At 45.1% G+C, this 24,516-nt stretch overlaps 2 protein-coding genes across 5 annotated transcripts in view; one reads left to right on the plus strand and one right to left on the minus strand.

Moving 5' to 3' along the window:
- Positions 1-20,812, plus strand: part of Iars2 (isoleucyl-tRNA synthetase 2, mitochondrial) — a 43,717-nt gene extending 22,905 nt beyond the window's left edge. The window contains exons 13-23 of the mRNA XM_027418746.2: positions 5,852-5,954; positions 6,598-6,691; positions 9,672-9,780; positions 11,078-11,180; positions 11,934-12,059; positions 12,642-12,773; positions 16,294-16,400; positions 17,157-17,302; positions 18,054-18,244; positions 19,335-19,479; positions 20,340-20,812. Coding sequence (XP_027274547.1) covers positions 5,852-5,954; positions 6,598-6,691; positions 9,672-9,780; positions 11,078-11,180; positions 11,934-12,059; positions 12,642-12,773; positions 16,294-16,400; positions 17,157-17,302; positions 18,054-18,244; positions 19,335-19,479; positions 20,340-20,482 — 1,399 coding nt within the window. The 3' untranslated portion in view covers positions 20,483-20,812. The remainder of the gene's footprint in view (positions 1-5,851; positions 5,955-6,597; positions 6,692-9,671; positions 9,781-11,077; positions 11,181-11,933; positions 12,060-12,641; positions 12,774-16,293; positions 16,401-17,156; positions 17,303-18,053; positions 18,245-19,334; positions 19,480-20,339) is intronic.
- A 207-nt stretch (positions 20,813-21,019) lies between these two features.
- Rab3gap2 (RAB3 GTPase activating non-catalytic protein subunit 2) overlaps positions 21,020-24,516 on the minus strand; it is an 86,737-nt gene continuing 83,240 nt past the window's right edge. For 3 of the 4 annotated variants that reach the window (XM_027418744.2, XM_027418743.2, XM_035444984.1), the window contains exons 34-35: positions 23,706-23,864; positions 21,020-23,545 (exon numbers count right to left, since the gene is read on the minus strand). In XM_027418744.2, the coding sequence (XP_027274545.1) occupies positions 23,396-23,545; positions 23,706-23,864 (309 nt within the window). In that variant the 3' untranslated portion in view covers positions 21,020-23,395. The remainder of the gene's footprint in view (positions 23,546-23,705; positions 23,865-24,516) is intronic. The other variant, XM_035444983.1, reaches the window with a different exon arrangement.

The following is a 24,516-nucleotide window of genomic DNA, read 5'->3' on the forward strand; positions in this document are numbered from 1 at the left end:
CCCTGATGGAAACTGAAGCAGGAACATGTAATGTGTCAGCAAAGGTCTTTGAGTCAAGTATAAAGTTTTATTATGTTTGACTTATTGCTCTGTGAAATACAGCATTAAAATGGAAACAGATTACATAGCGATAAGTGGTTTCACCCACTTTTATCAACAGTAATTTATACTGATTTTTAGGTCATAAGTCAACTGTGTGTTCAAGGATAGGACACTATTAATAAAATAAGGAGAATTCTTGAATTTGCAAGGAAAAAGTTTAGATCCCACCCCAAAGCACATAATAATATCACCGGGGAATTCTTAACAAATTCTTTTAAGACATTTGAAAGCGTGATCTCATTATAAATCATCATGATCTCATGCTCTCATTATTCATTATAAAAAAAATCCACTTCTAAGTATTTATCATAAAGAAATAAGACTAATTCTGTACAAAGATATGTATATAAGATGTCCAGCTTAGCTGTTTGTCAAGGAATGCAATGACCTACAAAAGAAGACAAGGCTAGGGATATAGCCCAGTGGTAAAGCCTAGCACTCATGAGGCCATAAGTTCAAATCCCAGCGTCACACATATTCACACAGATGAAGTTTGGATCACTTATAGAAGAGTGATCACAAAGACTTTTAGGGTGGTAGCCTTGCTCTTCATGGTTTCGTAGGTCCCCACTTAATGCAAATCTAGTGACCAGACCTTTCCAGCATGTGGCTGTGTCTAGGTGGGTTTTGTTGTTTTTTGGTAGGAGGTGAATTCTCTACCATTGAGCTGCTTTCCTGCCCTGGTTTCCTGAGACATGGACTCTGTAGCTCAACTGTGCATAAGCCCAGTGACCTCTCCAGTTTGCCTCCTGGGTGTTGAGTTGCTGGTCCATGTGAGGTGCAGATGGCATGAGAAAATGTCTGTTTGTGGCAGCGGTGCTGTGCACTTGAACTTGGATATGTTCAGATGGGAACGCTTTTTGTTAACCTACTTTTAAAAGTTAAATTTGTTTTACAGCTCAATCAATTAACTGTTTTAACTGACAAAATTATATATGTTTGGTATATACAACATGGCCTCTTAGAAAACATAGTTATGTTGTATTAATATATACTTGTTTGGTTTCTTTTATTCTTTAACTCTAGGGTTTACTTTCTTTTGTTTTAAAAATATAAGTCATTTGTTTGTCCAGAATCTCAGGACAGTCCTGAATTTAGAACAGGAGGCTTAGCAAGGTGTAGTGAGTGTTCTTCATGACAGGTTGTGAAGCCAGGAGCACACCCTCTCTGGGAGCACACCCCCTCTGGGAGAGCCTGCCTTTTCAACCAGCACAGCACCTTTGGGTGCATTGCAAACAGTTTTGTTTCAGCTTCCTAAGAACCTAGGATAAAGAGCAAAACTGGGCTGTTTACTTGCTATTTAATTTGGCAAGTTTTTGGCAGGAAGTGTGTCTGTCTGTCTGTATGTATAGGTGTGTGTATGTATGCATGCATGTGTGTACTTGTGGTCCTAGGCCATGCTCATGGTAAGCCAGTGTCCTCACTGATCTCCATACTTACCTTGGCTGTTTTGTTTGCTTGCTATCTGGTCAGTCCTTGGAGCTCATTTTGACCTTGAGCTCGATTTCTCCTGTAGCAACCTCTTAAGGTGTTGAGGTGACAGGTGCAGCCGAGGTGACAGGTGCAGCCCACTGGGCCATGCTTGAAGTTAGATTTTTAAAACAATACTGCACGCCGTTTTCATTGATCAAGATTACATTTGTAGTTGTGCCATTTGTAAAAATATTACTAAAGAAAATGGAAAATAAAACTAAGCAAGCACTGTTTCTCACTGGACATCAGACCTTGTAAGTCTAAAATATGGGTTTCATGGTCTTCAAATGAACTGTGTATAAAATGCACAAGTGCTTGGCATTTAGGTGGCTGAGGCAGGAGGATTGTGAGACCAGCCTGATCTATATGGTAGCACTGCAGAAAAGCAAAGAGATGGGGTGCCCTGGACAAAACTAAATAAAGCAAGATTGTGTTTCTTCTTGTGTTAAAACACGGTCACATGTGCAAGTGAATTAGCACCATTTTTATAAGGAAAGGTTACAGTTAAAGGAACTTTATTTAGGTGTGTAAGGGGCTTGAACTGAAGGGTTTATGGTTGACTTAATAAGATACAGATAGCAGGTTTAACATCCTTCTTTGTTTATAGACTCAGCAAAGTACTTAGTATATCTAAATAAACACTTAAACTACAATTTTAAAGTATTGTTGAATTATCTGATATCTAAAGAAAAGAAAAACTGTTAATTGAAGTTGAATTTGTTATGAGGTAGATGTGAAATGCATCGTGTAAGGCAACTTTTCTTTAGTAAGATTTTTTTTAAAATAAAGATCAGAATCTTTTACAGCTTTTCACAGAAACTGAAGCTCAGGAAAACACCACGTTTTACTCTTGTTATTAGCCAACAAGGCAGATAGAGCATGGTCTTTGGACTCTGCTTGCTCTGTCAATACACTAATCTCCCGAGACTCCCTCCTTCCAAGCTGCCTTCAACCTGCATTCACAGCCTCCTCTGTCTGGGCAGTCCGAGCCCTTTGCCATTGCTTAGCAGCTCCAGAGAACAGGGTGTGAGTTCAGCCAGGGGCTTGTGTGACAGAGGTGGGACAAAGAAGTGGTAACAGCCCGTGCCTGATAAGACAGCATACTTTCAAGGCCTGGTTCCAACTGTTCAGTCACTTATTTAGACTCAGGATTTATGAGATGAAGACACAGAGCAGTCAACTCTCAAGAGCTCTATTTACAGGACTTGAGCGTGCTAGGAAAGACAGAACCCATGGCGTTCATTTGATGGTACTGGTCCTGCCTGACTTGTTAAGTTAGTATGAACTGTGAACAGTTTCCTTTCACTTCTCTATTGCTTTTATGTTTATTGCAAACATATTTAACAGTTTTCATTGCTTTCCTAATTGGCAGTCTAATGGGAACATGAAAAGCACAAATGACCCTCATCTCCTGACTCTTCCTTTTTTAAGGGAAAAATGCATAATTGGGATGAACAGCATACCCACTGCAATTATGCATATATTTGAATGTACTTTGCTAGTATTCTGTGTTCTTTGGAGCATTCAGTTTATTGAGATTTTTCTACTATCATGTGTTCATACTTTCTTAACTGATAAAGTGTTCTGTGCAAACTATATAAAAGACTAATATATAACTAAGTATTATTGTCTTATAACTAGTTATTTATTGCATCAAGTTTTATGGTGTCATAGGGAAAGCTTATCTTCACTGTTAAAGTCCATCCAAAGTGAACGCCTGTCCTGGCAATCTGTATTTGTGCCAATTTTAGGTTTTTATATTCATGTTAGATGTAAATTCTTAGACATTTTGGTAGCATTATGCTTTCAGTCTTTCATAAAAATCACCTTTATTTTCTTTTGTTTTTTTGCAATAGTCTCACTTTGTAGACCTGGCTGGCCTTGAACTCACAGAGGTCTGTCTCCCTCTGCTTCCTCAGTTCTGGAATTACAGCCACTATGGGTGCCACTATGCTTGGCTTCTCTCTCCCCTTTTAAGATGTGTTTTATGTGTGTGGGTGTTTTGCCTACATGTATATATGTGTACCACCTGTGTGCCCAGTGCCCACAGAGGCCAGAAGAGGGCATTGAATCCCCTAAAACTGGAAGTACAGTGATCATGAAATGCCTTGTGGTTCGAAACTGAGCTTGGGTCCTCTGCGAGAGCAGTAAACACTTTTAACCCCTGAGCCATCTCTTCAGTTCCCACCTTAATCTCCTGTGAGTTGTCTGAAATCTCAGGTTAAAGAGCATGTTAGTTTATATTACCTACTTGATTTTGCTTCCTTCACAGTTTGGGCAAACAGCGCATTAACCTGTGACTTAGCAGATGGAGAATCTGGGCATTGTGCTGTGCACAGCTAATAACATGCTGATGCAGATTTGGAACGCAGTGCTTCCCGTCCACACTCTGTCCATTCCCAGTAACTGTGATGGACCACAGTCAGTTGCATCAATGGAGTGTGGTTGGGGGTGGTGGTGTTTGAAATTACAGTGCTGTGTGTCTATTTCAATCTTTATATAAAGACATAGGAGCCGAAGTGGTAGATGGTGGTTAGGAGCGCTTGCCACTCCTCCACAGGATCAGGGTGTGATCTCAGTGCCCACGCCAGGTGGATTTCCACAGCCCGTAACTCCAGCTCATGTGGTATCAGTGCCTGCTAGCTTCTGAGAGTATCTGCACAAATGAACTCATGAATACATAAATAAGAATCAATCTTTTTTTGTTTTGAATGAGTTGGTTAATTTTCTTTTTTTTTTTTTTTTGTTTTTTTTTTTTTGATTTATTTATTTATTATGTATATAGTATTCTGCCTGCATGTATGCTTACATGTCTGAAGAGGGCACCAGATCTCATTACGGATGGTTGTGACCCACCATGTGGTTGCTGGGAATTGAACTCAGGACCTCTGGAAGAACAGCCAGTGCTCTTAACCGCCGAGCCATCTCTTCAGCCCAGTTTTTTCTTTTTTATATATTTGAATTACAAACAAGATTGAATTACAAGAATCAATCTTAAACCCTAATATAGGCACATGGTTTAATAATTAGCATGAAATTAACTATTCAAATTTGCCCCAGCATCAGCCTGAATTCTTACATGCTTGTTAAATGTATGTTAAAATGACAAACGTTGCTGTGGGTGTTTCACTCAGGATGTGCCGTTATTTGTAGTTTACAAATGAGAATATTGAAGTCAGAGAGGAGAGCCCAGTGCCTCTCCCAGTGTCACTTGGTGAGATAGTAATTATGTCACCCCTCACTGTACCTAAAGCTGGGGGTCTATGCTGCTGCCGCCTGTTATGTATAAACAAAGCAGCTCCAAGAGACCCTGGTGTCATCGGGAAGGACGTGTCACAGTGAAGGCCAGCACTGGGGTCAGGACAGGAGGATGGTGAGCCCCAGGCCACCTCAGCTATAACGCTGGGCAGTCTCAAACAAGGCTGGGTTGTATCTCAGTGCTGGAGCATGTGGGGCCCTGAGCCTGATCCCTAGCATTACACAGCAATAAAGTATCTGTTCCGCTAGGGGAAATCCTCTGTCCTCTGTTTTGTCACCCGTTGTAGCATCTCTAGCGCCTGGGATTTTTTTTTTTTTTTGATTGATTGATTTATTTATTATGTGTACAGTGTTCTGCCTACATGTATACCTCCTGTAGGCCAGAGAGGGCACCAGATCTCATTACAGATGGTTGTGAGCCACCATGTGGTTGCTGAGAATTGAACTCAGGACCTCTGGAAGAGCAGCCAGTGCTCTTAACCTCTGAGCCATCTCTCCAGCCCGCACCTGGGATCTTAAGGCACTGAACCTGCTCAGTTGTGTTTGGGCAAATCGGTTGCATTGTTTCTCACATCTTGTCCATATGAGCAAGGGAGTCAGACTGTGAGCCTCCCTGTGGGCTTCCTCGTATGCCGGATCATGGACTAAGTCATGGGCAGAGGGGGCCTTGACAGTGTCTGAGTGGGGTTTTGTGTGCCAGCAGTTGTAGGAGTGCTTCTCTGTGAGCGAGGGAGAACCCGGCATCTTGTAACCAGTGCAGTAAGACTAGACTAAGCCCAGTGGAAGCTGACTTGGTGTCAGAAAGTGAGGGCAGAGGGTCTTGGGTAGGAACTAGACGGACTGAAATAGGGAGGCAAGGAGACACTGGTCTTCCTGTATAGGGATGCGGATGATCAAGATGACTTTATTTGTACCGAGCAAGCGATTGAAGATTCTACTGAATCAGAGACCAGTAAGTGACAAGTGGTTGCCACTCATCATGCTAATCCGTTGCTGATCCCACCTCTTTCCCCAACAGCCAAACCATTGAGCATATCACTAAACTGGTGGAGGAGCATGGCAGCGATGTTTGGTGGACCCTCCCCCCTGAGCGGCTTCTCCCGGAGGATGTCGTAGCTCAGGTAAATTGCCCGTGGTGAAAATGTGAGTGACTCTTGGAGGTAAAAGGGATTTTAAGTGACTGTGTTGGAAAATAGGTGAGTCTGCTTTCCAGAGCTAGAGGCAGAGGCAGATGCAGTTAAGAAGTGAACAGTTTTACTTGCAGTTGAAGCATCGTTTGCAGCACAGCAGTGGAATGAACTTGTGCATTTGTAACCTCACGGGGCCCTCGTCGTCCTGCCTGTCTTTGGGTGAGGAAGCAGATGGTACCACGAGAGAAGTCCCTGCTGTTGGAGCAGCAGGGCTGTGTGAGCTCTGACACAGCACACCGGTGGTATCTGTCTTCTGTCCCATACTGGGAGTTAACTGGGAGAAGAGAGATTGTTGTTACACTCGTAGCAACGTCGTCATGTGGCCATTCACTTTCCCTGCTGCGACGGGGGATTCGTTCAACTGCGAAGTGCATTTTAACATTTATTTTAAAAATGTGAATTTAATGGTTGCATTTCACTTTCTTAAAATGGTGTGCGTGTGACCTCAGAGGACAACTCTGAAGAGCTCTCTCCTTCGGCCTTTGCATGGGTTCCAGGGATCACTCGGCTCCATGGAGCATTTCCTGTGACGGTGTGGCCTCTGTAGGTCAAGTGTCTTCTGCTGTCTCTGTAGGCTGGTGGTCCTGATGCTTTGGAATACGTGCCAGGGCAGGATATTTTGGACATCTGGTTTGACAGTGGAACTTCATGGTTTTGTGTTCTTCCAGGTAATTTTCTATTATGATGTTTTATTATTTTTCTGTGTGTGTGTGTGTGTGTGTGTGTGTCTGTATAGCATGTAAGTGATATGAATGTAAGTGCCCAAGGAGGTGAGAGGACCCTGAATCCCCTGGAGCTGGAGTTGCAGGCAGTTCTTAGCTACCCAATGTGGGTGCTGGGAAATGAACTCTAGTCCTCAGAAAAAAACAGAGGACTAACACTGACTACCCGCTGAGTCATCCAGCTAGCTCCTCTTTCAGGTAGTTTCTAAAGTTAGATTTTGTTTGTTTGTTTTTGAAACAGGGTTTCTCTATGTAGCTTTGTAGACCAGGCTGGCCTTGAACTCACAGAGATCCGCTTGCCTCTCCCTCCCGAGTGCTGAGATTAACAGTGTGCGCCACTACCTCGCCACTACCTCCTGGCAGCCAGTTAAGTTCTGAAGGCTGACAAGATGTTCAGGTAGAGGTGACTGCCACATAAGGCCATTACCCTGGCTTGGTTCCTGGAGCCCACACAAAGGGAGGAGAGCGCTGTCTCTAGAGCTATCCCCTGAGGTCACACGCACACCATGCATGCACAGTGAGATACATGCAAGGCAACAATAATAGCACAATTTGAAAATACAGAAGTGGTAATTAGGTCTTTGACCACAAACATTGTGTGGGTTATGTTTGGTTTTTCTTTATTTGGGGAGTGTTGTAGTCAGTGTTATATTGCCATGGAAAAAGACAAAACACTATGACTAAGGTAACTCTTAGGAAAGAAAGCAAATTGAGCTGGCTTACAGTTTCAGAGGTTCGGTCCATTGTCATCATGGCAGGAAGCATGGCTTTGGGCAGGCAGATGCTGCAGCAATAGCTGGGAGTTACATCCTGACCCACAGGCTGTGAGAAAACCCATGCCTGGCAAAGTCTACCCCCAGTGACTCACTTCCTCCAAGCCACATCACTTAACTCTTCCAATCTTATTTCACTCCCTGGTGACTAAGCATTCAAACAGATGAGCCTGTGGGGGCCATTCTCATCCAAACACTGCAGTCTGCTGCAGTTCAGATCTGGGAAGGCCTGGGACATCTTTAGTCCAATGATTTCCCAACATACTCATTTTTTTTCCCCCCAAGGTAAAATTTTGTTTAGAACTATGCTAGTTAACATTAGAATGGAAACTTTTAGCCAGCTTGGTGCTCTGTGCCTGTAATCCCAGCACTTGGGAGGTAGAGGCAGGAGATCATGAATTTGAGTACAGCCTAAGCTACAGAGAATACCCTAGCTCTAAAAAGTCGACAAAAGTGGGTTATTTTGGTTTTGGGTTTTTTTGTTTTTTGTTTTAAATTCCCCCTCTTCACCAGCAGTTTCTTCTCTGGCCTACATGGCAACCCCAAGGCACCCAGTTTGGAAAATATTATCATAACGTGACCCCATCATTTCTCATGAGGGATCAAGTTAGAACCAGGACACAGAGGTCACATAGCTAATGGTGTCAGAGTGCACTTGTGGCCTCCGCTTTCCAGCTCCATTCTCCCGCCCTCTGTACACCTTCCTAGCACCCTAGCTCTACAGACAACTCATACTCCCAGTTGGGTAAGTTTTTGACTCATTGCATGAAGAGAGGGGAGGGGCATAGTCAAGAGTCAGAGGCGGCTGTATGTGGATGTGTTAGAAGAAATCCCTGGAGGATCCCAAGGAGTTAGACATAGAATGAAGAAAACCTGTCAGCACAGGGAGCTTAAGACTGTGGGCAGAGTTTCCTGCCCCACCAGCCAGTTCCAAATAAGCACTCAGAGACTTGTTATTAATTATAAATGCTCAGCCAACAGCTGAGGCTTGTCTTCAGCCGGCTCTTACAACTTAAGTTAACCCATTTCTATTCATCTGTGTGCTGTCCAGGCTCACTTACTCAGCAATGAACTGCCTATTGGCTCACAACTCTGGAGACTCCGCCCTTCTTCCCAGTATTCTCTCTGCCCCCAAATCCTGCCTAGCTGCCAGCCAATCTGCTTTCTATTATCAGTGAGAGCAATGTGTCCTCACAATGTACAGAAAGATTACTCTACAGTAATGGCTCAGCCCCTCATACTCCACCAAGGGCCAGCTGTGACCACAGGGGCTTTCTGCTTTCTAGAGCAAGGGGCTGGGGACAGCAGCTCCTCTGTGCAGCTGGACATTAAAGAATTACCTTCAGGTTTCACATGGAGTAAGTGTGACCCAAAGCTTCACTGTGGGGAGTGTGCTGTAGGGCCTAGCAGGCAATGTAAATTCTTCATCTGGACTTTTCAACTTAGGCAGGTGGAAAGTCAAACATACATAAATTCATGTGTATCCACTCAGATATGGGCTGGCTAACTAGATGTTAATTTAAGTACATTTTTACATATTAATTTTTGGTATTTTTTCTAATTATGTTTCCCTGGACACACTGAAGGCCGTATTGCACGGTTAGGTGTTTTGTTCCTGTGTGTTTGTAGATCATGTAGGTGAGTGGCACTACTTGTGTATTTTCTGCTGGCACATTTGTGGTGAGCGTAGCCTTTAATGGCTGAGCCGTCTCTCCAGCCCTGCTGGCACATTGGGACAGCCTCCTCAGTCTCTGGACCGAGTGTGCCATGTGCAAAGTGGTGACAGACGACACTCATGCCCTGCTGTCCTCTGGAGCAAAGCTACCGACTCTCATCATTGTTCTTAATGCTGGACATGGTTTTGGTGACCAGAGACAGTAAAGGCGAGAGTCATGCTGGGCCTTGGGTGGATTAAACTGCATGAACTGTCATTCACACCTGCCTGTCACGTGACTTCCATGCACACTAGACAAGTACTGTCTGCTACAGCTAACGCCAGCCTCCAGCGGGTGGATGTCTGATCACATGGGCTTGACTGTGGCAGAGCATGGTCACAGCAGAGCACGGTCGTTTTGGTTACCCCAAAGCTCCAACACACACTTGGTTTTATTTCTTGTTCTAATTAATGTCATTTTGGTGTTAATCCTTTTCAGGCACTGAGCAGAGGGCAGACTTGTACCTGGAGGGGAAGGACCAACTTGGGGGCTGGTTCCAGTCTTCCTTACTAACAAGGGTGGCCACAAAGACAAAAGCACCTTTCAAGTAAGTGCTCGCTCTGTGCAAAGTGAGCTTTGATGATCTGCTCAGTGCCTGCCAGGTGTGCCACACAGGTTGGGGCCAGATATGCACAGGCCAGCCATTGGCAAGCTGTGGCACTGCTCTTCCTGGCTCTGGATCAGGGCGGTCCCTGAGTCAGTGTTGTCTAGAGAAGGTGCAATAAGGCCGAAGGACACAGGGTTAGTCTGTTGTGTTAGGTACAGTTTGTAAGAAAGCACCACAGTTTCCTCTTGTATAGTCATGGTGGCACACGCTGTAATCCAGTCACTCTGGAGGTGGAGATGAGAGGATCTTGATACGATGGTCAGCTTGGGCTGTATGTAGACCCTGTCCCCCAAAGAACAACAGAAAGCAAACAGAATCAACACAAGAAGAAAAGAAGGAGAGAGACACAGCAGTGTGCGGCGTCTGTCACTGTGGAGCAGGTTGCACCTCCTGGAAGATAAGATAGCTGGGCATGGGGGCTGGAGAGACGGCTCAGAGGTTAAGAGCGCCGACTGCTCTTCCAGAGGTCCTGAGTTCAATTCCCAGCAACCACATGGTGGCTCACAACCATCCGTTATGAGATCTGCTGCCCTCTTCTGGTGTGCAGATATACATGGAAGCAGAATGTTGTATACATAATAAATAAAATCTTAAAAAAAAAAACTTATATAAAAAAAAAAAAGATAGCTGGGCAACCTGTAGAGCAGGGTCCCCAGTGGTGGAGAGATGGCCAAGTGTGTAGGGAAGGACAGTGCCGCCTGCCGAGGGCACCCTGAGCTCACTCTTGCTGTGGGACCTGCTGCGACTAAGGGACTGAACCCCGCTGGGGTGAGTTCGGACAGTTGCTCATCATGTGCCCATGGAGTGAAGCAGGCGTCACTGGGGGCCAGTGTTAAACGGTAGCCTGAGGGTTTTTCACTCAGGGTGAATGTTAAACGGTAGCCTGAGGGTTTTTCACTCAGGGTGAGTGTTAAACGGTAGCCTGAGGGTTTGCTCTGCCACACTTGTCGCCCACCCTCAGACAGTCAGCTCACTGCCCATGTCTGTGTCTCTTAAAATCAGTTGTCGACTTGAAGTTAGCTTTAAGGAGGTGGTCTCCCTGCTCTTTGTTCATCGGAGGCTGGGCCATGCTGTGATACACAGAAAATAGAACACTTATTTTACTGCGTTTAAGTGGAGGACACCCTGCTTCCTGGCCCTGATACAAGAATGCTGAGAAACGACCTTCACCCATAGTCTGTCAAGAGAGTCTAAGGATTAAATGCTCTCTCACCCTGAAGTCACTCGTCTTTCTTAGGACAGTGATGGTTCATGGATTCACACTTGGAGAGAAAGGAGAAAAGATGTCCAAATCCCTCGGGAATGTCATTAATCCTGACACTATCATCAATGGAGGAAAAGTAGGTGTCTGACTGAAACTCATTTTCATTTTGTTGTCAGGCTATTAGATTAGCAAGCCAAGTCTTCAGCAGTTACCTCGGTGTGAACAAACACAAGACTGTCTCTGGTAGGCTCAGGCTGTGCTAGGGATGGTGGCTAGCTCCTCGGGAGGCAGAGACATGAGGGTTCCAGGAGCCCAGGAATTCAGGGAAAATCTGGGCCCAGAATGGCCGTCAGATCTGGGGAAAGAAGTCCATGGTGTGTTGCCTTGTTCCTTTCTCCTCTTGTGGTCACTGGGTTTCGAGGGGGATAAAGAAGGGTAAACAGCTCTGCACTCCCACACTGCAGCTGCTGTGTGCCTGACCCAGAAGTCCTGGGCGCTGGAACAAGCCTGGGCTGTCCTGTCTGTTCCTTGGACAGGACTGCCTCACTCGCCTTTTCAGATACAGTCTGCTTTCTGGTGGCTTTGCCTGTGTTTTTAGGTACCCTGCTCAGCCTGCATTTACAATTTACAGTTTCTGAGGGGGAACTCTAGCTGAAGCCTTTGTTTCTCTAATTAAATATATTATTTCACAAGCTCCTCTTGAAGATCAAAATTACAAAGGAAAAAAAAATCTCAGAAGTGCTTATCAGTTAGCCTAGTCACTGCACACTGTGGAAAGGCTGTAGTATTCAGATTGCCCCAAGTGCCCTGCACTGTATCGGAGCCCCTCTACTAATAGGGGAAGCTGGATGCGGAAGGAGGCTCTTACATGTTGTTTTTCAATGAAAAGGATCCAAGCAAAGAGCCTCCCTATGGAGCTGACGCCCTGCGCTGGTGGATAGCTGAATCCAACGTCTTCACTGAAGTAGCCATTGGCCCCTCCGCACTCAGTGCTGCTAGAGATGACATCAGCAAGGTCAGACCCACTTGTTGAAAGTTTGAGACATACATGCAAACAAACTGCATGTGACCGTTTTTAAATACCCGTGTTAATTTGTTTAAAAACAGTCACACTAAGGAAGGGTACATGTCTTTAAATCTGATTAACGTACAGACTGTATAGCATATAACCATTTGTGACTAAAGATGAGCAAACCAGGCTAGGGAAAGGTGGTTTATCCTGAAGAGAGTTAATGAAAAACTCATCCAGGCTTGTTTCTTTATAAAATCGGGTGTTAGAATGAGAGTTAAGTTGTGCTTCTGCAATCTTATGTAGGAATAATAGAATTTAATAATCTTATTAAGAAAATAACTGGACTTGAACCACGTGGTGGTGACCATACCTTTAATCCCAGCACTTGAGAGGCACAAGCAGGGGGATCTCTGTGAGTTCTAGGCCAGCCAGGTCTACAGATAGGATAGCCAGTGCTACACAGAGAAACCCGGTCTTAAAAAAAGAAAATAACAGAAGTTGGGAAAAAATTAACAGTTGTAAAGTAACTATTGAATTGAAAATTCCATGACTTGTTAACTGTGTACTTTCTCTTACTATGACTAGCTTAGAAACACACTCCGCTTTCTCTTGGGAAATGTGGCTGGTTTTAACCCAGAGACAGATTCGGTTCCTGTCAAAGATATGTACGTCATAGACCAGTATATGCTGCACTTAATTCAGGATTTCTCGACAAAGGTCAGTATACAACAGCAGGCTTTGTCAAATAGCATCAGCTTTCCCGGAACTTTAGTGGGTGGACCTTGCTAGAAATCATACCTAGTGCTCCCCAGAAAGTACACTGCTCTGCTTCACACAGTTCAAAGTGACTGTGGGTTGAAGCTCTTCATATCTTTGCTGAATTATCGCTTTTTATTTTTATTTATTTTTTTACATTTAATTAGTGTGTGTGCACCGGAATTCATGAGTGCACAGATTCCTTCCACTGTGTTGGTCCCAGAGATCCAACTTTGGCTGTCAGCCTCGACAGCCCGTTTACCTGCTGAGCCATCTCATCGTCCCTTCCCTAGACTCTCAGGGCTTCCTTACAGGGAATCTGACTCTGTCATAAGTCACCTGATCTCAGTGGCTGTGCCTAGTGCAAGCCTCCATGGCCCAGTGACTCTTGTGTTTTGTGCCTGAACGCCCAGTTCCACGAGGATGGACCACATCCGGTTCTGCTGTCAGCTCGGTGTCTTCTGTCCTCCTTCCTTTCTTTTTTTGGTTTTTCAAGACAGGGTTTCTCTGTGTGGCCCTGGCTGTCCTGGAACTCACTCTGCAGACCAGGCTGACCTCGAACTCGCAGATCCACCTGCCTCTGCCTCCCAAGTTCTGGGATTAAAGGCGTGCACCACCATCACCTGGTTCTTCTGCCCTGTTCTGCCACAGCTGCAGTTGCTTAAGAAAACACTTCGCTCCAAGGTTGATTTTGAACAGGGAACCCCTTCAGTGGCTGTCTCAGTTCGGGCTCTCAAATGCAATTGTGCATTCATAATTGGAGCCTTCAGTGGCTGGGGTTGTGATTTCAGGATGCCTTTCTCACTGTCCCAGTAAAGAACACGGGGTTTCCCTGTTTGGCTCCAATCTTTACAGTGATAGCCGCTGCTCTCACTGCATCTGCTGGACGTGCGCCTTGACTCTCACTTCAGGGCCTTTCCTCACCAACTGCACATTTTTTCAGACCTTCGTGCCCTGTCGTAGAGGCAACAGACTAGCGTGGGTGCTTTATATATTCTCTTCAGGGTTCCTCCCCACACAACTGACTGCATTATTTTTAAATTTAGCCTCATCCAAGTTACCAGGACAGGGCCTGGGAAGATGGCTTAGCAGTTAAGAGCTCTGGCTGCTTTTCCACAGGACTTGGGTTTGACTCTCAGTACCCATGTGGTAGCTCAAAACTATTTGTAACTCCAGTTGCAGGGGACCCCGCTCCCTCTTCTAGCTTCTTCAGGCACCAGGTACACAGGTGGTGAATAGATAGATATACACGCAGGCAAAACACCAGAATATAAAATAAAATAATTTTAGAAAGTTACCAAGACAAGGGCAAAGTGCGGCTAGATTCTTTGCCAGAATGTAACATGGATGACCTCTGGCCAGTTTCCAGCAGAGTCCCCTTCTGAAATCTGAGTTGGGTCTCCATTGCCCTCATTTTTCTAGCCATTCTTGCCTTCCAGATTCCTACCAACCTTCCTGAGGCCCCCTTACCTCCTCCACAGCCCCCCAAACCCTCCAAAGGCATCTGAAGCAGAGCGTATTTATTACAGCCCCCCTCCACCTGCCAGAGCTCCATATTACTTTTTTTTCCTGACAATCCCCGGAGAAAAGCAACTGAAGGGTTTATTTTGCATTGATTTATTTGGCAAGGGGTGTGTGTGTGTGTGTGTGTGTGTGTGTGTTTCTGTCTGTCTGTCTGTCTGTCTGTCTCTGTCTATCTTTCTCAGTGCTCACATGGCTGTCCTCTATGAACAGTTGTGGAAGTCAGTTCTCTTCATTCTCCTTGTGAGTCCCAGGGGTTGGGTTCAGGTTGTGGGGCCTGGTGGCAAGTGCCTTTATCTGCTGAGCTGCCTGGAGGCGGGAAGTTTGACTCACAGTTTAAGAAGAGACAAAGTGTCATGGCTGGGAAGAGGCTGTGACATTGTGTCTCCAGTCAGGAAGAAGAGAGAGTACTGGTGCTCCAATCACTTCTTGTCCCTTTGCACTCATTCCCGGGCCCCTGCCCAAGATCTTACCATTCATGTTCAGGGCTGTCTTCCCTCTTCAGTTAAATGTCTCTGGAAACACTGTCATGGACACATCCAGATGTCATCTGCTTGGTGATTCTAAATCCTGTCCAGTTGACAGTCAAGGTGAACCTCACATATATGAGACATAGTCTGTTTTCCCAAAACTGGACATGTCCTGCTCAGTGTACCCTATGTCAGAAGCATGCATGCAGATTTCACTGAAAAAAATGAATGCGGGCATAAGTGAGGGAACATGAGTCCCTGGTATCTTCCCTTCTTTGCTGTCCTAAAAATGATATGGTTGGGCCGGTGAGCTGAGTTAGCTGACAAAGGCATTGATCCCAAAGCCTGATGACTTGGGTTTGATCCTCAGAACCCATGGTGGAGAGAACCGACTCCCAGAAGAACCCCTCCCCCCATCTGAGACGGAGTCATGCTGTGTAGCACCTATACATACATGAACATGCATACTTAACACAAAGCAAGCAATTGAACACAAACCCTTCTTTCCTTGGTATCCGTTTGCTGTCATTTCCAGAGTAGAGTCATGATTATTGAAGTATTCATGTCTTTAGTGTTGTAATTTAAAAAAGCAGTGTGCAAGAGAAAGACACCATGGGACAGCTTGTGTGGAGGGGTTTGTATTGGGGGAAGTGAATGGGAAAAGTGGGGGGGAGAGTAGAGACTGGCTTCTGGGGACCAGAGCTGCAGGAGAGAGAGGGGAGGTGGGAAGGGCCCTTTTAAAAGGGAACATAGTGAGTGTGCACATTGGTGCTCTTAGTGGCTGCAGCTGAAGGCAAAGCCTGTCAGAACACCAACGACAGGCCAGTGCAGACGCCTGAATACTAACTAGAATGACATTCTCTGGCATTCTTGTGTTCTTGCCTGTCTTGGGTGTATGTCTGTGTCGTATGCATGCATATGTATGTACTTGAGTCAGTGTGTGTGCACAGGTGCACACTGGCTTGTGTGTGGGGGGGGCACGAGACTGATAGTGCTCTTTCATCTCATTCTTTGAGGCAGGTCTCACAGGAAATGGGCCGGTAAGATGGCTCGGCAGGTAAGGGTGCTTGCGGCCAAGCCAGGTGACCTGAGTTTAACCCTGGGACTGGCACAGTGGGAGAGAACCAACTGTAAATTGTTCTCTGACCTCCACATGTGATCTGTGGCTCACACACACATGTTCCACCCCTAAATAAATGTAATAGCAAGTTTGTAAAAATAACAAAAAAAGTCATCCCATGCTGGTTTTGCAGCAAGCATGCATCAAGGGTCCCAGCTCCACGGTTTAGCTGGAACCACGGGCATTTCGGGAGGGCACCAGGGCCACACAGCACTTAAGTCTGGTTCTCATGCCTGTCCTGTCCAGCAAGCGTGGGGGCTGAGGCAGCTCCTCTGAGAGGCTAGTGAAAGGGGCTTGCTTCACCCGTGACAATGCTTCTGTTTCCGCTGCTCATCCCAGCTCCCAAATGCATCCTGTCTTTGTTCCCTAGGTTACTGACTCATACAAGCAGTATGATTTTGGTAAAGTTATCAGGCTGTTAAAAGCTTTCTATACCAGAGAACTCTCCAGCTTCTACTTCAGCATAGTCAAGGACAGGTAAGTGTGACTAAGCACACAGCCCTAAGCAGCATCAAGGATGTCATGGTGGGCAGCTGGGCAATAATGACCCCTGGGATCTGGGGTCAAGCCTCACTTGGGCCCTGCCACTCAGTAGCTTCATGTTGGGGCAACTTTTGAGTGTAATCTCAGTGTGTCTGAAAAATGAGGAGCACTCAAGAAGCGGAGGCAGGACGATCTCTGAGTTCAAGACCAGCCTAGACTACAAAGAGTTCCACACCAGGCCAGCCAGGGCTACACAAAGAGATCCTGTATCAAAACCTACAGTGAATCACAGCTGCTGGTAGATGAACACTGTGCTGTCCTTGAGGGCAGACCCAGGACTAGACAGGCAGTTCTGTAATGACGCTGTCGTTTACGGTGCTCCCTTGAGCAGGTGAGGGAGCGGGCTTGGTGACAAGTCTGGCATGAGCTGTCAATCCCAACCTGTCACACGGCAGGCCCTCAGCAGCTTTAGCATAGGGTATACAACTCACATTCTTTTACTGGTAACCCTAATGGGATGGGAGTCATTTAAATGCTGCCAGTTGCTGTATTGGTTGTGTGCAAAGACGGTGTTGTAGATTGTTGTCCACCTTAAAGCCAGAGTTGGACAACCATGAGGAAACAGGTGCATCTTGAGAGAGTAAAATGGAATAGAAGTTGTCCGGAGCCAGCATGGAGTAGATGTAGCAGCAGTACTGGGCGTGCCTAGCCGGGGCATCGTGTCAGCTGCTGAGCAAGCTCCTCTTCCAGGCTCTACTGCGAAAGTGAGAAGGATCCCAAACGGCGCTCCTGTCAGACCGCATTGGCAGAAATTTTGGATGTGCTGGTGCGTTCTTTTGCTCCAATTCTTCCTCACTTGGCAGAAGAGGTATTCCAGCACATCCCATATGTCAAAGGTAAGGACAGCCGTTCTCTGCATGGGAAGGGTCGGGCAGGGGTAACGGCTTTATACACGTCAAACATACTTGCAGTGCCACTGCCATAGTGTTTTGGTCATTTAGTCTGCTCTGTGCCTTCTTAAGGAGTTGGCTGTCTGTGCCTTCAGAGATGTATTAAGCACTTGACAATATTGGGAAATTACTTTTGCCTACATGTGTTTATAGTGTTTCAAAATATATTTATAGCTTTTGGAAGGTGGGATATGAGACAGGGTTTCTCTGTGGCTTTGGAGGCTGTCCTGGAACTAGCTCTTGTAGACCAGGATAGCCTTGAACTCATAGCCTGCGTCTGACTCCTGAGTGCAGGGATTGAAGGTGTGAGCCACCCCTGCCCGGCTGTATTTTAAGCTGTATTCAAGCAAAATATGGTGCTTTGTAGTGATTACTTTTACTTTTTTTTCTCTGCTTTTATTTTCATAGAAAACTAGAACTTAAGGGGGTGGGGTAGATGATCACTCTAACCTCACCATCATAAGGAACAACTGTTCAGACTGGGCTTCCTTTTGAGTCTTGTATGTTTGTGTTGACAATGTGAACCCTTCGCTTGGGGACCCTGTGAACAGCACACCTGTTGCCTGAATGTCACATCCTATGTCACAACCTTGTCTCTCGTGAGTGATAGGTCTCCCTTGGTTAAAGCTTATATGCTGTCTAGACTGTAACTCGGTTCACTTTTCAGGTTTTTTTTGTTGTTGTTGTTGTTTTTTAGAACCCAAGAGTGTTTTCCGCACTGGCTGGATTAATACAAGTTCTATCTGGAAGAAGCCAGGCCTGGAGGAGGCAGTGGAGAGCACATGTGCCATGCGAGATTCCTTTCTTGGCAGCATCCCTGGCAAAAATGCCGCCGAGTACGAGGTTACCATTGTGATCGAGCCGGGGCTGCTGTTTGAGATCATGGAGGTATGCGGAATGGATGGTGTTGCTCGGAATCCCTACCTTGCAGAATGGTGGGAGCTTTGAGGCTTTACCTGAAATCTCTTCTTAATCTCAAGTGTTTAAGACTTTGTATTTAGAAACCAGGATTTCAATCTTGCAACACTGAACTTGTCACTGATTGTTCCCTGCTCTGAATTTGTGACCCATGCAGGGGTCTATTTAGGTCAGTGCCAGACACTTGGCAGTAGTGTCAGATTACATAAAAACCAGGAGTTTTACACTAAAGGCCTGGGTCTGTAAAAATTTATTCATCTGGTTCATATTCCAAATGAGTTCTTGACGCGCAGTGGTGGCGCATGCCTTTAATCCCAGCACTGCCTGTCACGACAGTTTCAGGGGATCCAACACCCTCTTCTGGCCCTAGGCCTGCATGTAATATATATGTATATATATGTGTATATATGTATATATATGATGTGTGTATATGTATATATGTATATATGTATACACACACACACACACACACACACACACACACACACACACACACACACAGCAAAAAGTCAGGCACATAAAATACCTTAAGTCTTTAAAAATAAAAGGAACCATCTTATTTTGGTTGTTAATTCAATTCAAACATTTCAAGATTTGCGACTTGAAGTCACTAGAACATAGGACATTGTTGGCAGTGGTAAGAGTAGACAATGGCCATGCACACCAAATTAATCTGAGTCTCATGTTCTTTCATAGTAAAGGAATATTTATATTACGATCAAAATTAGAAAGGAAAAAAATCTCAAAAGTGCTTATCAAATAGCCTAGTCACTGTACACAGTGGAAAGGCCATAGTATTCAGATTGGTCTACAAATTGAGTTCCAGGACAAAAGAAACCTTGTCTCCATAAACAAACAAAGTTGGCAGAATTTTGGCTTGACAGACAAGGGTAACTTAACTTCTTACTTATTGCACTTACTTATCTATAAGTGTAATAAACACCATATAGATCGGGGTTTGAGGGGAACCACAGTTTTCAAAGTAAAAGTGTATACTCCAGTAAAGCCTAAAATTGATGGTCAAGTTTCAATTGAACAGTAACTCTCACGTGCATTCCAGATGCTGCAAGCTGAGGAGATTTCCAGCACGTCTCAGCTGAATGAGCTAATGATGGCCTCCCAGACAACACTGCTGACTCAGGAGCCACGGGAAAGAGCTGAAGATGGAATCGAGCTCACAGGGTCGTTCCTCATCAACCTGGAGGGTGAGAGCAGTGAGTGGGGCCTGCAGAGCTGAGGTCCCCAGCTTTCCATGGGACTGGGTTACTAGTAGTAAGGTAGTCTGTGACCTGCTCTCTGATCAAGACCAAGCGGGGCAGGGAGTTCCTCCTCACCCCCGAGTGACTGTCACCGGGAGTCTTCCCCTCGCATTCTGTCCTCTCATATGTCGTGCCTACTACTACCCAGACCCACCCACCCTTCCTATACAGACTCTAGAACTTCCTTGTATGAATACCCACAACTCCATTCTTACAAAGGGTTCAGTAACATTTGCCTGGTGGTTTTTTTTTTTTTTGGTTTTTCAAGACGGGGTTTCTCTGTGTAGCTTTGGAGCCTATCCTGGCACTCGCTCTGGAGACCAGGCTGGTCTTAAACTCACAGTGATCCGCCTGCCTCTGCCTCCCGAGTGCTGGGATTAAAGGCGTGCACCAACGCCCGGCTCAGTTTCTGGCGTATTTATCACAGGACTTTGTACACTGTCTACAGAGCTCTTTTACCTGACTCCTCTTCATTAACCAGAATGGTGGAGAAGAGTTGGTTCCATTTGTGTAACTTAAGTCTTTAGTGGCATTACCAGAGTCGCTATAACTTCACTTAAAATCCTGAGTCAAGAGCTGGGCATGGCAGCATACACCTTTAGTTCCAGCACTGAGGAGGCCTCACTCTGTGTATCTGCTCATCAATTATCAAGTTGTTTGATCCCGTGCTGTTGACAGTTCATGTTAAGGGGCAGAACCTGGGCCGGGTTAGAAAGTGGGAAGGGAGTAAAGCCTTGGGAGGGAGTGCTCGCGGAATCAGTGCAAGCTTAATGACTGTGGAGGTGCTTCTGTGTATTCTTTTTAAGGTGGTGACATTCGTGAGGAGTCTTCCTATAAAGTCATTGTCGTACCAGCTGCCAGAGAAAAGTGCCCTCGATGTTGGAAGCACACTGCCGAAACTGCAGATACTCTCTGTCCTCGGTGTGCAGAAGTCATTGGTGCAAAATAGCATTCTGATGTTAACCACTCTGAGCAAGAGCCTCCTCAGGGCTACCTGAGGGTGAATTATTAGAACCCTAGAAAGAAACCCAAGGGTTAGGTAAGGAGTGGAAGAGTAAATGGTAAAAGAGAAGATAGGGATAAAAATCAGCATATTAAAAGGAGTATTTCCTGTAACTAACATACACACACACTCATGATGGACTTCTGCAGAGTCAGGCACTGAATATGGTTACTTTCAGTGTGGCCAAAGAGAATATTTTGTATTTTATTGAAACTTTTGACTCCGTATTTAAGTTCTATGATGTCTGAAAATAAAGGCATTCTGGGAAACTCCCAACTGATTGTGGTGTAGAAGTTGTGGATAATGAAGAGTATGTGATTTTGCAAGGGAATTGAAGAGTTGTGTGCCCACACAGGTGAAGGGAGTCAAAACATCGTTTGCAAGGCAGCTGAGTTTAGAATGTACCACAAAGAATATCAACAAACTTATTATTCAAGAGGGGAGAAATCGCTTTGTCTTACATGTATGAATGTCGAAATAACATGAAATCTGAAAATTTATTTCACTAATATACATAAGTTCACAATAATGAACAGACATGGAAAATAACGGTATATACAGAATTCACTGCTTAACATTACATTGACAGTAGCATTGACAGATTGCAAGCAATCCAATACTGGATTGATCTCTAAGGATGGCTAATCTACTAAGCAGAAAAAGCTGCCTAGCAAACCCATCCCTGAGAGGTGAGAGGGCTTTCACTGTTGCTATAGTGCACTGTTAATACGTGTTTCTTCACGAAATGGACAATAGCAACTTCTAAGTGAATGCTATAATCAATGTAAGCTTATTGTTACTAAGTCTTAGTTTTCCATGACTTTAAATCACAAGTAATCCTATTTTAAAAAGCTATTTAAACACAGCAGGCTTCACATTGACCTTAGATGACCTTTTTTAACGAGGTGAAGCTCTTTTCTGTTTTTTTGCTGAAGTGGGAAGCCTGGTGCTATGTCATGCTGTCGCTGCATTTAGCCGGGCCCCTCCACTTCTACTTCTAAGCACAGCCTGGGATAGAGACGCTCAGACTATTGAATACTTTCCTTAAGGAGGTAAAAATATCTGAGGAAGAGATGGGGGCTATCTAGAGCAACACTACTGGTCAAGGGCGTATGCTGTGCCCTTGTTGCAGGGAGACCAGCCCTACGTGAGAGCCAAACTCCTTTGTTTGTGGCACTTTGTTGTGAGAGAATTGATATATAAATGTTCATTTTTCTTCATCAGATTTATTTTAAAAGCCCTTAGTAAAGTAGTACAATATTTTACTCCTTTTGTTAAACTCAGAATTTAGTTTGTATATTACATTTTTGGATGACAAATCTAACTTTGAGATTTAACAATTTGTGTTGTGGTTCTTTGTGACATACCAGAGTAAATTTAGCCAGTTTTATTTTCAAAAAATACAAGCCATGCCCATCTCAAAACAAGTAATGGAATTAGAGTAAAAAGTCCATTGTCATCATTAGCTGTGCCTACTTCTTCCAGAGCCCAGCAGGCATTGGGAGAATGGACCTCATAGGACCATGTAGAGGGTGGTACTTATGTCACTCAAGCTGTGCTTACAAAGATCGCAGCACATGGCCAGCTGCTCCTCACAGTCACCTGAGCAACACTTGAAACATTTCTCTTTGAAGGCATGAAATCTGATAGTTAACAGCATTAGGTTTAGTGAGTCACAATCTTCCTTAGATTTAACTTTTTATTGGAAGAGAATTCACATATGCTCGTGCTCGCTCAGGTTCAGACTTTGTGAGAGTCCTTCAGGGACCCCCAGTGAATGGTGGAGTTGCTGTCTTCCCTCTATTAGAATGATTGCTGGGAACAACTGTGATTGTGGCAGACCCAATCCCTGCACTGTACGGCTGCCGTCCAGAGATAGCTAACCAGCAGCGAGTACTTGGTGGCTGCAGGGCCAAAGCACTGTGGCCAGACTGGGGGCCAATGGGTTTCATTCACTTTGCTCAGCACTTGGACTGCCCTAGGCACTACGGGCTGCAGAACTGGTTGCAGTTTGTTCTCTCCACCCAGCTGTGAGGTAGGTTTGCTGAGGCTGTCACAGCACAAAGTGTGTTCTCTGTCCTGCTCTTAGGACAGGCAACATGACCACATCCCAGAAACAGACATTTTGAACACTTGGAAGATAAATAAAGTTGGACTTTAAATATTTTAGAATCTTTGCTTTGTTCTTTTTTTTTTACATAAGTATTACAAGATAATACATTTTTTACAATTACCTGATGTGGATACAATTTTGGAACTTGGCAAAATAAAGAATAAATCTCACTTCACATTATAATTGATTTTGCTGCATTCTTCACATCTCTGATTCCCAATTCTGGCGAGTCCAGCAGGCCCGGGGTCCTTCTCCAGATCCCTTCTGGTGAGAGTAAAGCCATTTATCCTCTGATGGCAGCAGCAGCACCCAGAGCTCCCTGCCAGGTGGCATCCTGTTGCTGGGCCAAGTATAAGGACATCTCTGAATGTTGTAAAGGGATGTGGGCTGTATCTCCAGCGTGCTGATGGAAGCTGTATGAACACACTTAATCCCCACAGGAGCCACTGGGGTAGGAACTAGAATACTACAATAAGGAAGAAATCTGCAAAGTATAACCAGTTACAACACCAAAGTTTAACAATAAAGCTGCTTGTCTGAATGGAAAAAATAACAGTAAAGCATCTATTAATTATAGCACAGTTAATGTATTTTATCTTTAGTCTCAACTGAGGAAGTGGAATTTAACCAGGATTGCACTTTTTAAAAGTAATATATTTATTTATTATACAAAAAAAAAAAAAAACCCTCCAAAAAGTTCTAGGTCTTACTGTGTAAAATGACATGCAGTGAGATTTTAGACACTGTCATAGAGTAGCCATGGCTTCCACAGCTTCGATGAGGTGTAAAGCGAGGCTGTACTGCCCATGCCTCTCTGGCAGGAGCTCCATCACTTTATGTACCAGTTTAGCTGTTGCTGCAATGGGCACGTCAGTGTTCTGAAGGTCCTGGGGGTTCTGCGGATGGGACACAAAAGTCCTTTAGTTTCATACAGTCAAACATCAATGGCTCCTGCCTTAAGCTTTATTAGGGAAGCTCTCCCAGTAAGAACATTCTCTGGGATGAAGCAAATTTCTTGCTGTGAACTCCCTTCTGCCTATGCTCTCTGGCACTTACCATTGCCTTCAGCCAGGTGCACAGTGTGGGTGGGAGTCTGGCCAGCAGCTCCATGCCTTCTTTTGTCTGAGTGTGGAAAAGTGCATGAGCTAGCCTTTGCCCTGTCAACACAAGCAGCTGAGACGCCAGAACTTCTTTGTCGTGAACTTGCAGAATGGCCTGAGGATGAACATGGAGAAATAATACAGCAAGAGCTACTCAACCTGTCCCCTGAGGATGTCAGTGAAGAGACCCTGCTTCAGCTCTCAACATGGCCATGTGCGTGGACAAAGGAAAACTGAAATCCAACCTAGAATTTAAACCCAAATCTCTGCTCACCAGCTATTTTGTTTGTTACCTAAGTTTTTAACTAGGTATGACAGACAATATGCCTTATTTTCCAGTGTCAGGGATGATGTTAGACCCTGCAATCCTCCGGTGGCTGCTGAGTACACTAACCTCAGGCTTGGAGAGCAGCCAACCTCTTGTCACTCCTTGCTGGGAGTGGACGCCTACCCACCCATTACTCACTGCTGATGAGGTGTGGCAGCCACACTGGCTTTCTAGCCTTGGACCTTGCCATGCTGGCCCCCACCTCGGGACCTTTGTACTCTCTGTTCCTCCATCTGAGGCACTGTTCCCTCAGCGTGAGTGGCCAGTTGCTTCCTATCCTTGATGTCAGTTCAGCTATCACTTTCTCCCACGCACTGAGGCCCTGCTTATTCTACAGCTCTGTTCACTCGTCTCTTGGTACAGAGTTGTCCATGCTTTTCTGCTCCTCCAATTCCACATTGAGCTTTCCTGTTTTACTGTCCTGCCCTATATGAACCTG

Source organism: Cricetulus griseus, chromosome 5 (genome assembly GCF_003668045.3).
Source record: "Cricetulus griseus strain 17A/GY chromosome 5, alternate assembly CriGri-PICRH-1.0, whole genome shotgun sequence".
Classification (NCBI taxonomy): Eukaryota; Metazoa; Chordata; class Mammalia; order Rodentia; family Cricetidae; genus Cricetulus; species Cricetulus griseus.